General features: G+C 36.0%; 1 protein-coding gene across 1 annotated transcript in view; it reads right to left on the bottom strand.

Annotated features, from left to right (window-relative positions):
- The window catches only part of Mdga2 (MAM domain containing glycosylphosphatidylinositol anchor 2), a 713,503-nt gene that overhangs the window by 302,823 nt on the left and 395,122 nt on the right, over window positions 1–15,558 (bottom strand). The window contains exon 3 of the mRNA XM_057782716.1: window positions 10,849–11,023. Within this exon, the coding sequence (XP_057638699.1) occupies window positions 10,849–11,023 (175 nt within the window). The remainder of the gene's footprint in view (window positions 1–10,848; window positions 11,024–15,558) is intronic.

Here is a 15,558-nt window from a genome sequence, read left to right as displayed (position 1 = left end):
TTGTCCTATATTATTCCTATTATTGCTTCATGAGCTCAACAACTTAGGAATATTGATGAGTGTGAAATATCATGGTGATGTCAGAAGTATTGGTATTCTTGGAAATATGTTTCATTCATTAATTAAAACATATACACTTAACTTAAATTTATAGATAGAGACCACTACAGTTTTAAGGAACTTCTTATTTTGCATAAATCCATGGCATCTGAATTTTCTATGAGGAATTTTCCTTTACATCTTATGAAACTAGTCAACAAAGGTTATTTTAAATGCTGTGACTCATTATATGGTACTAGTTATGCACGGATAAGAAGCCTTGGGGGCCACTGATGATGGACCCACCTCTTGCATCACTTTTGGACAGCACCTTCCACTTCTCTGGTAACATTAGAAAAAAAAAGAGTATTACAAATGTACATCCTTAGGCTTCCTGTTTAAAATAATATAACAAATCTAGCCCTTATTGAAGACGTGACATACTGAAATGCTACAGGTACAGCTGCTTACAGAACTTACATCATGCATCATTGCTAAGCCTCTCTGCTTTTCTGAGTTCTAAAAAAGTGTAATTGTTCCTATTTCTCCTTTGTTTTATGTTAGACTATTTAGCCAAGTGTGGACACTCTATCCCTTACACTCTGGGCCTTCTCACTCTTTCCCTAAACCCCTCTTCTTTCATGATTCAGCTGTTTGCAATTCTCCATGGGTGAACCTACCAGATTTCTTGGACCATAGCTAAAATAGCGTGGTTTCTATCTACCTCGACTCCATCTCCTGCTTCCAAGCAACTGCCAAAAATGTATAGCTTTTCTGGCCTGTTGGGTATTCTTTCAAGCACTAAGAAAATGTCCTGAAGCTTCCTTCTGAGTCTGTTTAGAAGTTTTTATTAGGGCAACTTACACATTCAAAGGGGAAATCATGATTTCCCTTGTAACAGTGTTATTGACCGACCCATAGAAGCAAAGGTTGCCAGGTTTGCTTGGGAACCTGATGATTTTTAGGTAAGATAGCATAATATCCCCTGGACTGAAGAACTTGCTGCTGGCTAGCTTCGAGTATTAAATGTATAAATATGTATGCTTTAATTTGTTTCTACTTCCTCTTCTATGTCTCTCAGAAGTTATCAGATTTTTTAAATATGTGAAAAGAATCATATTAAGTGCATGAGTGTAAACCCTTTCATATTTGCAAGTTTGTTTCCATGTAATATTCTTTCTGTGGTTTACTTTTGTAGTAAAGAGTGCATGCAGCTCTGAGTCGACAGCCACAGATTTGGCCCTCAGGGCAGAGCTAGCTTCAGAGCACTCAGGAACTGACTAGAGAAGAGAACACTGGATGCCTATCTGGAATCTCTGCCTGACTCAGCAGGAGCATCTGCTAGCCATTTAACCTTCAGCTAAAGAATCCCACACTCCTGTGAGCAGTGATTTTAAGAACCTGTCGATCAGTTTAATCAATAGATTTAACTGTTTATGATTGCCAATAACATTATTTTATAATTAAGTCAAAACTTGAAAACATTTATGGAAAAGGGAGACAAACAACAACAATAAAATAAAGACAGATATAAGTGCTAATAGCCTTCAATGATTGTGGAAAACATTACTAATTTTACTTCATAGAGTTGCTCAGTACTCGATAGATTTTATACAACTAATAACAAAGAAAGTAAGCATAGTCTCACATAATAAAGTTATTCATTTTACGGTCTTTAATGTACTTAATAAGACCTAATGTTATGTTTTATGTAATTTGGGGGTTAGTACTTTCAATATGCACACACTATATATATTTACTAAACTGAACTTCAGTTAAGTTCTTCATGTGTTTGTTTTTCAAATCTTCAACTCATTCTAAATTTTCTCTAGGGCAAAGTGCTTGCAATTTGGCTTTATCTCTGAACAAATCTTGTCGTAGAGATTTTTAAAAAAGCAAGACTTCAATAACATTGGCAATAGACAGATTCTATTTGGATGTGACTTCCAGTGCCTCAGGTCAAAGTAGATCATAGAATATCTGGGATTTTCAGAATCAGATGTATTGATCAGAGAACCTGAAGGCAGCAAGATCAGGTTCAGGACATAGGAGAAAAAAATCTGGTTGCCATTCTATGCACCTGTGGGATTCTGGAAACAGTCAAGTAGCATTCCGCTAATACCTCTTGAGGACCTACTTTTGATTTATAATGAATTGGATATACTCAGCTTCATTAAGAGACAGCTCACCTGATCAAAAAGTAACTCTCCCCTTGTGTCTTTTATATATGAAGCAATAGAAAGACTTGACATTGAAAGGAGAGATAGCTCCCTGCAGATAGCAAGGGCAAGTTATGGATCGATCATGGGAACACATCATTTCACCTACAAAGAAGTGAACTCTCAGGTTTGGTTGATGGGAATGTTTAGGGTGTAGACTCCTTATTAGTTCAGTCACATGCTTAAATGATAAGTTACAATAAAGATGACCAAAGTCTCCACTGAATTCTCTCCATATAAGATCAAAAAAAAAAAAAAAAAAAAAAAAAAAAAAAACCACCTGGCAACTTGGGAGTTAATCCTTCCTTGAAGTCCCTCTCACTTTTCACTCCTGGGAGTTCTCAGTTCTCATTTTCTTCTAATAAATCTACATTTTTTTTTTTTTTTTTTTTTTTTTTTTTTTTTTTTTTGTGGATGTGAGAAGCCACTGACGCAGGGTGGTTTGGTGGCTCTTGATCCTCTGGGATTCTATCAGGGCAAATTAAGCTCAGCTAAAACAGACCATGGCACTTAAACAACCCACGTTAAAATCATTGTTTGTCTGTTTATTTGTCTATTTTGAAGGCCTTTTACTAAGACTTCTGTCTAGGATTTATGTTAGTGCAGACCTTTCCAGTAAATAACACTGCCAAAAAAAACATTTTTCTTTTATGTGTGACATACCTAAAATTAAAAAATTTTATTAATAGGATTATTTGTGTGAGAACTACCCATTTCAAGAGACACTGTGATTACCATATCAAACACCTCTCTGATTTTGTAATCCTAGGTCTATTGTTTGGAGATGGGTGGTGGAAGAGAAATGATGCTTAGTGGAATTTACCTGGGGATCGGTTTTCGTCCCAACATTGGGGAGCCTTCATAATTCACACGAGTTTTTCGAGGTCTTTTGCTAAACTTTTCTGTCCAAGATACATGCTGACGAGTTCCATAAAATTGAAAGTAAAGGAATTCGTTGTCATCGTTCTTAATCATGTAATTTCTAATTCTAACACAGGTAAATTTTGTTTGCAGAATAAATTGGCAGCATCCTTGCCACTCTTCCCCAAATATTTTCTTGGGTCTAATATGTAATAAATAATAAACCTCATAGACACATACTGAAAAAAATGTAATGAAATACAACAATTTGCGTAAGTGAAATGAGATTGAAGAAGATATTTCTGGAATAAGAATGCTTGCAAATGTTTAATGAGTATTTGAAAAGATTTGTTTCATTTGTGAACAGTGTCTGCACATATGAAAACATATTAAGTTAATGCCTCCAAATCCAATTTCTTTTTGAATTAGGCGTAAATTTTAATCAAACCCTAACCTTTCAAGTTGTATGACCTCTATTACTCTGTGAGCAACACAGTCATGGCTGGAGATAAGTAAACGTATCAGTTGATCACATTCTTAGAAAAGTGTTTAAATATCCTCATGATTCTCCAAAAGACAAACGTATTGGAGCATGAGAGCACCAAAATCCAGAACCCCATGTCCTGTGTAGACTATGCCCCTTCCTTCTCCACAGTAGCTTGGAGGCATAATGAATGAAATTGCTTTTTATAACACAGGAAGCAAAGTGTTAGTGTGGAGAAGGCATCAGTAAGTCTGCAGTCACAACACTACAATCTCTCTTTCTACAGCGTCCAGAAGATCACTATTCATTAGGTCTAAGGCATCATCAGTAACAGTTCAACACTATTTAACAAGCCATCTTTCAAATTAATCCTTCATCCCTTCTAAAACTCAGCATCTTATTCAGTATTCCCCTGTATGCTGTTCTGTGGTTATCTATTTTGTGTCTTTAATCAGAAATTTCATCCGCTGTATAAGGGGTTTGGCTTTCTCCTTTACTTCGGTAAACCACTTTTACTTATTTTAACATCCATAAGGTCAGGAGCTCTGAGCACTCTGACATTTTATCTACCTGTTGACTAACATGTAGCTGATTATACTTTTATGAGTGCCTGAGGCAAGGGTCTTCTGGGGCACAAGGTAAAGACATTATTATTAATGAGGTCTCCAATGTTAATACCAGCTTCCTGCTTTTCTAGACTACCTACCTGTATCACCTTTCTCCTCTACTTTTATGGGGACAAGATGGGGCACCCTAAATGTATTCTTTGCATCCAGTACTTTTATAACATAGCCAAGGAATACTGAGCTTTGAAAACTCCCCGTTTAACGAAAGCTCCAAATGGAATTCTTCTTTTCCTTCAGTTAGATATTATCGTGGCCAGAAAACAAAACATCCCTCTACTCCTAAGGAAAGCTATGTTGCTATTGTCTGAGGCGGGTTGCTACATAAAAACTGGTGAAAGGCAGTTCAGGACACAAACTGAACTAAAGCATATAGAGCAGCCTGGAAGCAATACCTCTCAAACTAGTTCTCTCCTGCTAAGAAATCTTACTAACCTTTTCCTCCTGCCAATCCATTTTATCTGGCAATGGCAAACTATCGCTATTTCATGTTGTGGGAACTGATGCCATGATACTTTCTACTTAGCTGCTTTAATCTACTTAAATAAATTCATACACTTTTTGTCTCCTTAAATAGCTGAAACTCACTGAAGCCATACAACGTAATAACAAAAACCCACACATTTTTAGCCTTACAGAATCTGATGGTGCTATACTGTGAGTGGCATAATATTCTAAATATTTATAAAATATTAAATAATTTATAAATATTTCAAAATATTTAATCACAACCACTATATAAAGACATAGTAGTAGAGATGACCCTGAAAGAGTTTATTTTTAAAAGTTAGGATATTTATTAATTATCAGAATGTTGTGTCAACTTTTGCCTAAATTGTTGTCTGCACTTTACTTATGATATATCTATGGGGTCAATATTTCTATTTTCAAGTATTAAATACCAACAAATTTCACCACTTATTAAAAGTATGAGAAGAAACTAGTCTGTGCAATCTGCATAAGGTTTTCTGAAGAAGATTTGGGATAAGTTAGCTCGGAATTGTGGGATTTTCGTATTTAAATATTCAAAAGTACCAGGAATCTCCAGGTTTAATAGTCATGCATGTGTTTTGTAAATTAAAAATGCATGACACGCTTCAAAGTCCAAAAGCTGCATATGAAATAAATGCCTAAGTGGGATTTGTTGTTTATTTTTTATTTTCCCCTTATATAATACATCCAGACCTCAGTGTCTCCTTCCAAACCTCACCCTCCCACACACAGGGTTCATTCTCCTCTTCCCCAGGTTCTTTCCTTCCTAGTTCTCCTTCAGAGAATTGCAGGTCTCCTAAGGATATGAAACAAACACACCTTAAAATTACAATAAGCCTAGGCATAAAACCTCATACTGGTTGCTGGGAGAGGAAAAGGCTCCCAAGAGCAGGCAAGAGAGTTAGAAACATCCCTACTCCCAATGTTAGGAGTTCCACAAAAACACCAAGCTCGTAGGAAATAATTTATGTTTGCATGCTGGTCTGACCTGCTGCACATACTAGGCTGGAATTGAAGCCATGTGCTACTACTCCCGGATTGCATGGGTGTTTTTAATGCTTAGTGGTAGCCTTTCCTAAGGCATCCTATTCACAGTTGATTCTGCTGTACTATATTTCACTGTTTTATGGCTTTATTTTTCATCATTCACATTGGGTTACTTACTGCTTTCCATGAACAAAAATTATTTCGCTCTCATATACTGATCCTCTCATATCCTCCACATATTTCTATCCCTCCTTGTGTTAGATCAGGTTCCGATGTTATTGCACTTATGCAGGCATTCTTCACTGTTGACCCTTGCAGCATGTTCAGATTGCATCTCTTTCCCTACAGCTTGTTTGTGCTTTCTGTTAATAGTTCCAGTAGTCTATTCTGTATGCCCGATGATTACCATACTTTAAGCTTATAGTGAGAGATATAAAATCTTTTACAAAGCATCAGGTAAGCTCCTTGCTATGATTTAAACATAAAGCCTGTCCCCAAATGCTTGTTACTGAAAGCATGGTGTCCAGCTGGCCGTGTCACCTGAAAATGTTAGGAGGAAGTTTGCACTGGAGTATGTAGGACACTCTAATGAGTCCTTGAGGGTATCTTGTTCCAGGATGCTACTTCTCTCTTCTGACAGTCCCCACATTAATGATAACCTCAGAGGGGCCAAAATATGCCCATGCTGCTTTAAGGAATGTAAACATGGCACTTCCTCTTGGATTAATTTGAACAAGAGTTAGTTCAAATTTGAATTTTCTCTTCTACCTGTATCTTCAGCCTGTCTGTTAGATGCCTGGCAGTCTCCTGTCTGAATCTATTGTATCTATCCATCTCATTCCTAACAAAGGGCTGTGTGTTGTGTACTGAGCAACACAGAAAACATTGCAAGGGGACGAGGTTAGACATCTTTAACAGAGTTTTACAGGTGGAGAAATTACCTTACTGACCTGTACTGATACAAAATAGTAAACAACACTGCAGACAGACATTATTAACTGTATCTATTTTGCTCATAACATTTATGGTGTATATTTATTACATAAGTCTGCTTTCAACCTTTAGTAAGTGGTTATCATAACACACACATGCACACATATATTATCCAGGGTCAGAGGATGAGAGCATTTAATTTAAAGCTATACATTAACTTGGGTTCTAAAAGTTATATGCTGCCTTTGTTACTTTTCTGTTGTTGTGAAAAGACACCACGCTAAAGGCAACTTATAAAAGAATACATTTAATTAGGGAGTTGCTTACAGTGTCAGAGGGTAAGTACCAGACCACAGTGACAGGGAGCAAACCAGCAAGCTGAAAGGCACGGCACTGGGGTGGTAGCTGAGAGTTTATATGTTATTCTTTTAAGTTGGAGATAGAGACAGAAAATAAGAGACTAAGCCATATGTGAGCTTTTAAAACATCAAAGCCACCCCAAGCGAAACACCTCCTCCAACACCTCATGCTCTTTAATCCTTTTTACAACACTTCCACAAAATATGAATACAGCAATCAAATATATGTCTTTAGGGGGCATTTACATTTTAATCTTCAAATATAGAAACTTAAAGGTATGGCACTGCTCTTTTAAAGGCTGGCTAACCTGAAAGAGTCTGACTACATGATAGGTGTTTGCCAAGTCTTAAGTGACATCAAGGCATATCATCAGCTCTCCTGTGAGGTCCCACAAAGTTTCATCTCTCCTAGTATAAGAAACATGTCTATTAAACCAAATTACTACATTCTGTACTTTTACTGGTTTCCTGTCACGAGGGAAGAGACCACTCTGCTCTACACGAGGACACCACGATGTTTTGCCTATCCTAAGGAGGTCCACCAACCACGGGCTGAAACTTCTGAAGATGTAAGTTAAACAAAAGACATCCCTCACCTAAACTGTTTGTGTCAGGCATTTTGTTACACTGTGGGAAGAAAGCACAACATTGCTCTTTTAGCCATGTTTTTATTACCAGTGATGGACAGTTACAAATTGTTGAGGTTTGTGTAGTACATGAAAACATGAACCTATGTACTCTGGCTTTCATTGGAAGTTATATTCAGAAAACAGATTTTACAAATAGACTAGTTATCTCTATATTTTTATCACTCAAATCTTTTAAAATTTACTATGAAAGGAAATTTATTCATAGTCATATAAGTAGGTATAATTATGGAAAAATTACCAGGTTCTTATTATGAATTGATCATGGGAACTGAGGGCATTACCTGGGAAATCCCTCATAATGAGATGTTGCATTTGTTAATACAATCCAAAGCTTAGTATTATTTTCTCGAATTTAGATGACTGTCTCGTTGACTGTATATCAGAAAGGCTCAGGAAAACAATATAAATTAAATATGGCACATATCTTAGTAATATTTCACTCAAATAATATAGAATATGGTGTTTGTAAACCTAAATTACATCTTAAAAAAACCAAAGAAATTCAAAGTGAAGAAGGCGACATAGCTGCAAGGGTTTGATTGGCATTTTAATAAATGAGAGGCACCGGGGAAAGGAATGGGCAGCGCTATCATCCCGGGAAGCTGACCAGCATCAATTGCTCAGGCATAACCCACTCTGAATAGAAAGGTAAAAGGAGCAATTCAGGATAGTATTGAAAGGTTTAGCCACGGGAAAAAAACAATCTTTTAAAACTCTTCAAATGTTATTTCCTGCTTTGTATATGAGTTTTTAAGCCCCAAAGACACATATTTTACTGTCATCAAGCCCATTGTGGTATCAATGTAGTCAGATACTCTTATTGAACTAGTTGCTACTACGTTTCGGGACTTATAGTACTTCATTTATAAAAATACAATACATACACCATAGGACATATGAGACCCCCAGCAGGAGTGGTGGCAATATTCTAATCAAACAAATTTTATGAGCAAAATATGTTTGCACATACAAAGTAAAGTAATTAAAGAATAAATTAAAAATTAAAATTTACTACTTAAGGAGCTTCTGGTCACATTTTGCTACCAATCTATTTTATATGAAACTCACAAGCATTACCCAGACATAGCAGGACAAACAAAAGGCAACCATGTATTCACTCTGAGAACATTTTAAATTTTTGAATTGTATTCAAGATACTAGATATTTGTATTTAAACATCATGACCTAATAAACAAAGAAATAGCAGTTCATTTAATTAAATGGTGTACAATAAATAAATAAGAGTATTTAATTCATTTAAATTAAAATAAGTTTATTTACAAATACATTCAAACCTTATAGAACCTAAGTGGAGGGTTGGTGCTTGGCTATGGCTGGGAAGTATACAGGTATGACCAACTTGGATATACAGAAGGTCAGTGTGGCACATAGGATGAACCTGCCAGGATCATGTCGGTGGATGTCTTGGGGCTAAAAGATCCTGGAATGAATGGCACACAGGCTTCTGTCATACGCAAGAGGGCCACAAGTCCTTAACTGTGGAAGATGAATCACAAATGCTGCTGTCACTACTTCCTTCCTTATTGTCTCCATAAATAAATGAGCCTAGCATAGGCTCCATGAATAGACCATTGATAATTTCTAGTCTCCCTCTAACTATGTAACACCTGCACTCTGTTGAAAGAACAGGAAAGGGGAATAAAAAGAAAACAGGCTGGAAAACAGGATTGCCTCACTTGTTATTTTGTCTGAATTACTTAAAGGAGAGAAAAATGCAATCTAATATTAGAGACTTAAAAATAAATGCCATTTCTTGTGAAAACAACAAGTGTTCTAGATGAACCTGTGTAACAGACGGAACTAAATGCAGGCGCTTAATTTCTTTGCTAGGGAAAGAAGTAAAGAGAGCAGAAGATTCTAAACATAGTAAGGAAGGAAAAGTCGGAGAATGTGACCTAATGAAGCAGTCAAGCAACAGTCTCCAGGAGGCACCGTGTTTTCGGGGTCAGGCATGGCCACTTGCAAACAGTATGCTGTTCAGAGAGATATGTGGGCCCTCACAAGGCAATGCAGATAACCGTGCTTGCATACAAAATGTGCATTAAAAATTATAACGGTTGACTCTGCACACAGGTAAAATGAACAAGCAAGTCAAAGTACATTATGGAATGATCCTTTCTTCTTAAAGTTAATTAAGATATATATGCTTACGAGACTGTGGTGGCACATGCCTTTAATCCCAGCACTTGGGAGGCAAGGGTAGGTGGAAATCTGAGCATGAGCATTGGTCTAAAGAGCAAATTCAAGGGCAACTAGGGTTACACACAAAGAAATTTTGATGTGTGTGTGTGTGTTTGTTCATGTATGTACCTATATGTTGTTTTAGTTAGGGTTTCTGTTGCTGCAAAGAGACACCATGACCACGGTAACTCATATAAAGGAAAACATTTAATTGGATGGCTTACAGATCAAAGGTTCAATCCATCATCATCATGGTGGGACGTAGCAGTGTACAGGCAAACATGGTGCTAGAGAGGTAGCTAAGGGTTCTATATCTTGTGCAGGCAAAAGGAAGTGAAACGAAATATTGCGCATGACTTGAGTATAAATGAGACATCAAAGCACACCTTCATAGTGACACACTTTCTTCAACAAAGCCACACCTACTCCATCAAAGCCATACTTCCTAATAGTGCCACTCTCAATGAGCTTATGGGAGTCAATTACATTCATAGTACCACACATGTAAACATAAAATGTATATGAACATGTGTGTACATACTAAATGCAAAGAGGCTATTTGTATTACCAATAATATTTGCCATCTTTTCAGTGGGATATTACATATTCTTTACTGTATTATGTCACAAATTACTAAAACTTGAAGTTAAATTTCTATTCTCAGAAATGGCTCAGAGCAAGTTAGGTTCTGCCAGTCAAGCTTCAGGGCCTCATTTGGGTCTTCAAAATCTATAAGGAAATGTCAGGTATAGTGCCACACACTCGCTGTGGTCTGAACCTAAAGGAGGATACCTGGCGTTGCTGTCCACCCTTTCTATGCACCCACCCATGTGCAGAAGCACACGTTAAAAAAAAAAAAAAAGATGCTTCCTAAAGGTTTACCCCTGTCATATAAAATTTTCATTCATAACTGAAGGAACTGTTTGTTTATTTTCAGAAAACCACAGTTAATCACAGAAGTAAATTAGTAAGAACAGTATTTGGCTGAGATTTACTTACAGTACACATCCACTCGGATCGACTTTATTGCTGGGGACCCCAAGCCGTTCTCTGCTTTACAGTAATAGCGGCCACCTTGGTGTCTCTGAATGTTTGTAATCCTCAAAGTCTCATTGAAGACACTCGAGTCCTGGAATCTGTCAGAGGCACTTCCTGCTGTTTTGGTCCACCTGATCTGAGCAAGCATCAACAAAGATTGTTACTTTAGGTTGGTTTTCCGCAGACAATCAAACAGCAGTTATTGCTATGTTGAGCTGGCTTTCGGAGCCACTGTACTGCCTTTCTATTGCATTAGTGAGAAATTAATATATATGTCCCCAACTGAGTTACAAAGTCGCAGGTGCTAACCTCATCACCGTAGAGTGCAAGTCAGCTAGAACCAAAGGTATGGACGTCATCAGCAGTCTCACCAGACTGCAGGCAATGCACCGCAGAAACAAGACTCAGCTTCTGTGTCTGCTGAGCATTCCAGATTTCCTTATATATGTCTGAACTTTGTAAGGCACTTTTTGTAATTTGGATCAAATAGGCTCTTGTTTCTTTTGGGACATGCTTCATTATTTCATTTAAAATTTTCTCTTTGGTTTAGATAATGTAGGCACGTTACTATAATGGCGTATAGAGATTATGTATAATTTCATACACCTGGTGGTTAAAAGGGGTTTTGTTTTATGTAATGACTTTGCTTTAATAAGCCCACAAATGATTCGCTATTTTGAAAATTGGAATTCACTTTACATCAATAATTATTTTCAAAAAAATGTGTAAACTTTTGAGAGAGTGCAATCCTATCAAACTGTCAAAACAATTTGAATATCTAAAATTGTCCATTATCAACAATACCATTCTTTTGAACACAGCTGTGAGCAACAGATTTTGTGTGTGCTAGCAATAACTACTGGTATTCAACTTAAATTTTGTGTGTTGTCATATATAAAACCTGAATAAAAAGCCACATATTAATGTTGTATAGTGCTGCAAGATAGAAGATGAAAACTGTTTGGTTTTATTTTTCTCTTTGCTTTGCCCATGTATTTAAAAAATTATTTAGAGTTTGGAAGCAACCAAGAGAAATACTCTGCTTAAATTTGTATAATATTGAGCATATGGAAATATGGAGAAAACTAAGTAGGAGTTTTCAAACTCGAAGCTGTATAACCCATAGCCATGTCACTTTCACACACTGCACACTAAAATTTTAATATAATGGCATTAAGTTGTCTTTAAAAAAGTTTTTCACATCATAAATTAGCAGGATGAAAATAAGCATGTTTTCTCTGCACCGTAAAAGCAACAAAAAATGTTTTCCAGACAAAAGAAATAGCCTATATTTTTCTAATCTTGGTATGTATATGGAAAACTACAGGAAGTAAATGTTTAATTTGTACCCAAGTAGTTTGTCAATTACGTTATCTCTAAAATCTGTAATGTTTCCACTGAAAAGCTTAGAATTCTGTTTTAACTAAAATTTTAATATCTATAAGCAAAGAAATAAGGATTTTTAATAAATAAATGACAGTTTTGTCTTTGTGTAGAGATTTTTATTTTATTTTAAAAATAAATACTAAAATTCAAGTTACTAAATAACAATTTTTGCAAACGTTTCAAAATAATGCTAAAGCTGATTTAGAAAACTGAATGCTTCAGAATATGAAAGGTCTGAATTAAAAGAGTTATAGAAATGGTCTAAGTCTTTCAAATTTGTAAAATTAGATTGTTAATATACAAATATTCTCTTATCAACTCCTCCTATGCTCTCCCTACTCTCATGTTGATATCCTATTTTTCCTGATCATTATTGTTACATAGATAGATACACATGCAAACATACATACGTGTGTGTGTGTGTGTATGTGCAATGCAAAATAAAGCAACTTTGGCTTTTTCATCTTATTCTAGTCAGAATGACTAAGATCAACAAAACTGCTGACAACAAATGCTGTTGAAATTTTAGAAAGAGGACCCTCATTCACTTTGGTAGGGATGTAAATTATTGAAGCGTTGAGGATGCTCAGGAAACTAAAAATAAATCTACTACATGCCACACTCATTGGCATATGCCCAAAGGACCCAACAACATGTTCCACAGATACTTGCTTAGCAATGTCCATTGCCACCCTCCTAAAGAGCCAGGAAATGGAAACAACCTAAATGTCTTCCAACCGATGAATGAATAATAAAAATGTGGTAAATGTATGCAATAGAACACTTTTCAACTGTAATTATCCATTTATTTGTTTAAAATAAAATAGTATTGATCCGAATAGCCTGTATTTTAAATATAATCTTAAAGTTATGCCATACTAACAGCAGTATGGCTGTTAATCAGAAAAACAACTAAGAGTAACATACTTTCCACCACTATGGCTTTCTTTAGTATCCAGCTTAGGGGAACTAAGTTAGACAGAATTCCTTATCAACTTCTGCATATTCAAGATGTTTCCTTTTAAGAAACAGACAAAGAAAATCTGAATCCACACTGATCCTCATTCAGAAAGACTTCTTTATTCAATAGCCTTTTCAGAGAATCATGCATCTTCTACATTGAAACCCCACAAGTGGTAGTTTTTTCTACATTTTTGCACAGAATAATCCAAGACCACAACAAAAGTCATTCTATAGTCTATTATATGAAGATTCCTGGGTCATTTTTGCTCTTGAATTGATCTTTGAGTCTGCATTATTTTGCAACATTGGATATTAGTCATTTGAGAAATACCCGCTGAGCTATAAAGGTTTAAAAAAAGTTACTAGTACCAAACTTCATCATTATAAGATACAACTGAGATCACATGTAACAACTCCATCAAACTGTCTCCTCTTTAGAGCCTTTAAATACCAAAAAGTCATTATGCTGACTTTCCCAAATTATAATTTTTCTCTTAAAACCATGCCTTTATCACCATTGAAAATATGTAAATTGTTTTAAGACAAATGGGCATGATCAATTAATTCATTAAAAATGCCTAGAAAATACATGTCTGAATCACCACACGTTTAATAATAATAACCCTTTTTAAATTTAAATTTATTCATTTCTTTTTGAAACAATCTTTTCTCATTTCACATACCAATTCCAGTTCCCACTCCCTCACCTCCTCCTGCTCCCTCTACATTTCCCCCAATCTACAGCTGCTATCCATTCCTCAAAGAGGGTAAGGCTTCCCAAGGGAAGTTGCAAAGTGTAGTAAACCACTTTGAGGCAGGACCAAGGCCCTCCCCACTATATCTAGGCTGAACAAGCTATCCCTCTAAGGCTCAAAAAAAAAAAAAAAAAAAAAAAAAAAAAAAAAAAAAAAAGAAAGAATGGGCTAGTTCATCACAAAACTCAACCACACAAATTCCTTTCCTTGACAGTACTGTCCAGTTTTTGCAAACAATAAATTCTTTTTTTTTCTATTTTGTCACTTAGAGTATTAAAAATAATGACGCTTCAGGATTTACTAGAGATATGCTTAAAATCACTATTGTTTTGTGCTAAGGATGTAACAGTTGGGGAAAAAGAAGTCGGGTCTTAAGTTGGCATCACTGTTTTGCTTTTGCTTGAGCGACACATCCTCAACCCTTAGTTGCCTTCCACCATCACTGTAAATGTTATACAGCAACAAAATGTCTTTATTTTCCTCCTAATCACTCTAAGGATCACAAACCACCACCAGAGAGATTTGTAGCCATTATCTGAAACACACTTTTTGTTAAGAGTACAGAAATAGTCCCATAAAATGAGATGTAAAAAAAAATCCCATTTGTGGCATTTTAGAGAAATAGACAGAAGGGAGAATTGTTTACAAAACAGTGTGGCAGCAATGGATTGTATACATACAAGGAGGAAACAGTTGTTCTATAATTGGCCTCTTATGCTTAGATAAATTCCAGGTGCACCAGAGACGTAAATGTAGAAAACTGATGTCTTAACAATCCCTAAGATCAATAGTAGAAATTACCGTAATGCCATAGTGATCAAACTTCAAATCTAAGCCTCCTAAATCTTAAAAAAGCAATTCTGAACTAACTCCTCTGTGTATAGCTATGGTTGTGTAGATTGATTTTTTTTTTTTTTTGAGATGCCTAACAGCAGAGTAGGGGTGTTTGTGACTCTCTGCATGCTCCTGGGACCCTTTTCTCCTACTGAGTTTTCTTGTCCAGCCTTGATATGGAAGTATGTGTCTAATCTTATTGTAACTTGTTATGCTGCCTTTGGTTGATATCTCTGGGAGATGTGCTCTTTTCCTAAGGGAAATGGAGGAGGAGTGGATTTGGTTGACAGGGCATGGGGAGTTTGGAAGAAAGGAGGGAGGGGAAATTGCAATCAGAATATATGAGAGATAAGTGAATAGATGATAGATAGATAGATAGATAGATAGATAGATAGATAGATAGATAAAAGAGAAAGAAGGAGGAAAGAGGAAAAAAGGAAAGGAAAGTAGAGAGAAAGAAAGAAGATATTGGTGCTGAGAAAAGTGGCTGAAATTATTAAAGAAGTTACACTATTAAAGAGAATTTTGCTCTATTTTGGTTAACTAGGAGTGGAGTTAAGAGGGAAACATCTCATCTATTAAAGAACTCATTAAGTAAAACTTTCAAATTCATTTAAAATGAGAAAGTCTAACTGACAATGTCAATAGGGGTTTCTTGTTTGCAAAGAACAGAGGGGAGTATTCCCAAGAGTCAGTTGTTTAAAGCATACAAACACTGACTCAGCTGAGGTCT

Source organism: Chionomys nivalis, chromosome 10 (genome assembly GCF_950005125.1).
Source record: "Chionomys nivalis chromosome 10, mChiNiv1.1, whole genome shotgun sequence".
NCBI lineage: Eukaryota > Metazoa > Chordata > Mammalia > Rodentia > Cricetidae > Chionomys > Chionomys nivalis.
Note: the sequence above shows the minus strand (reverse complement) of the source record. Positions and strands in the feature narration are given on the sequence as shown.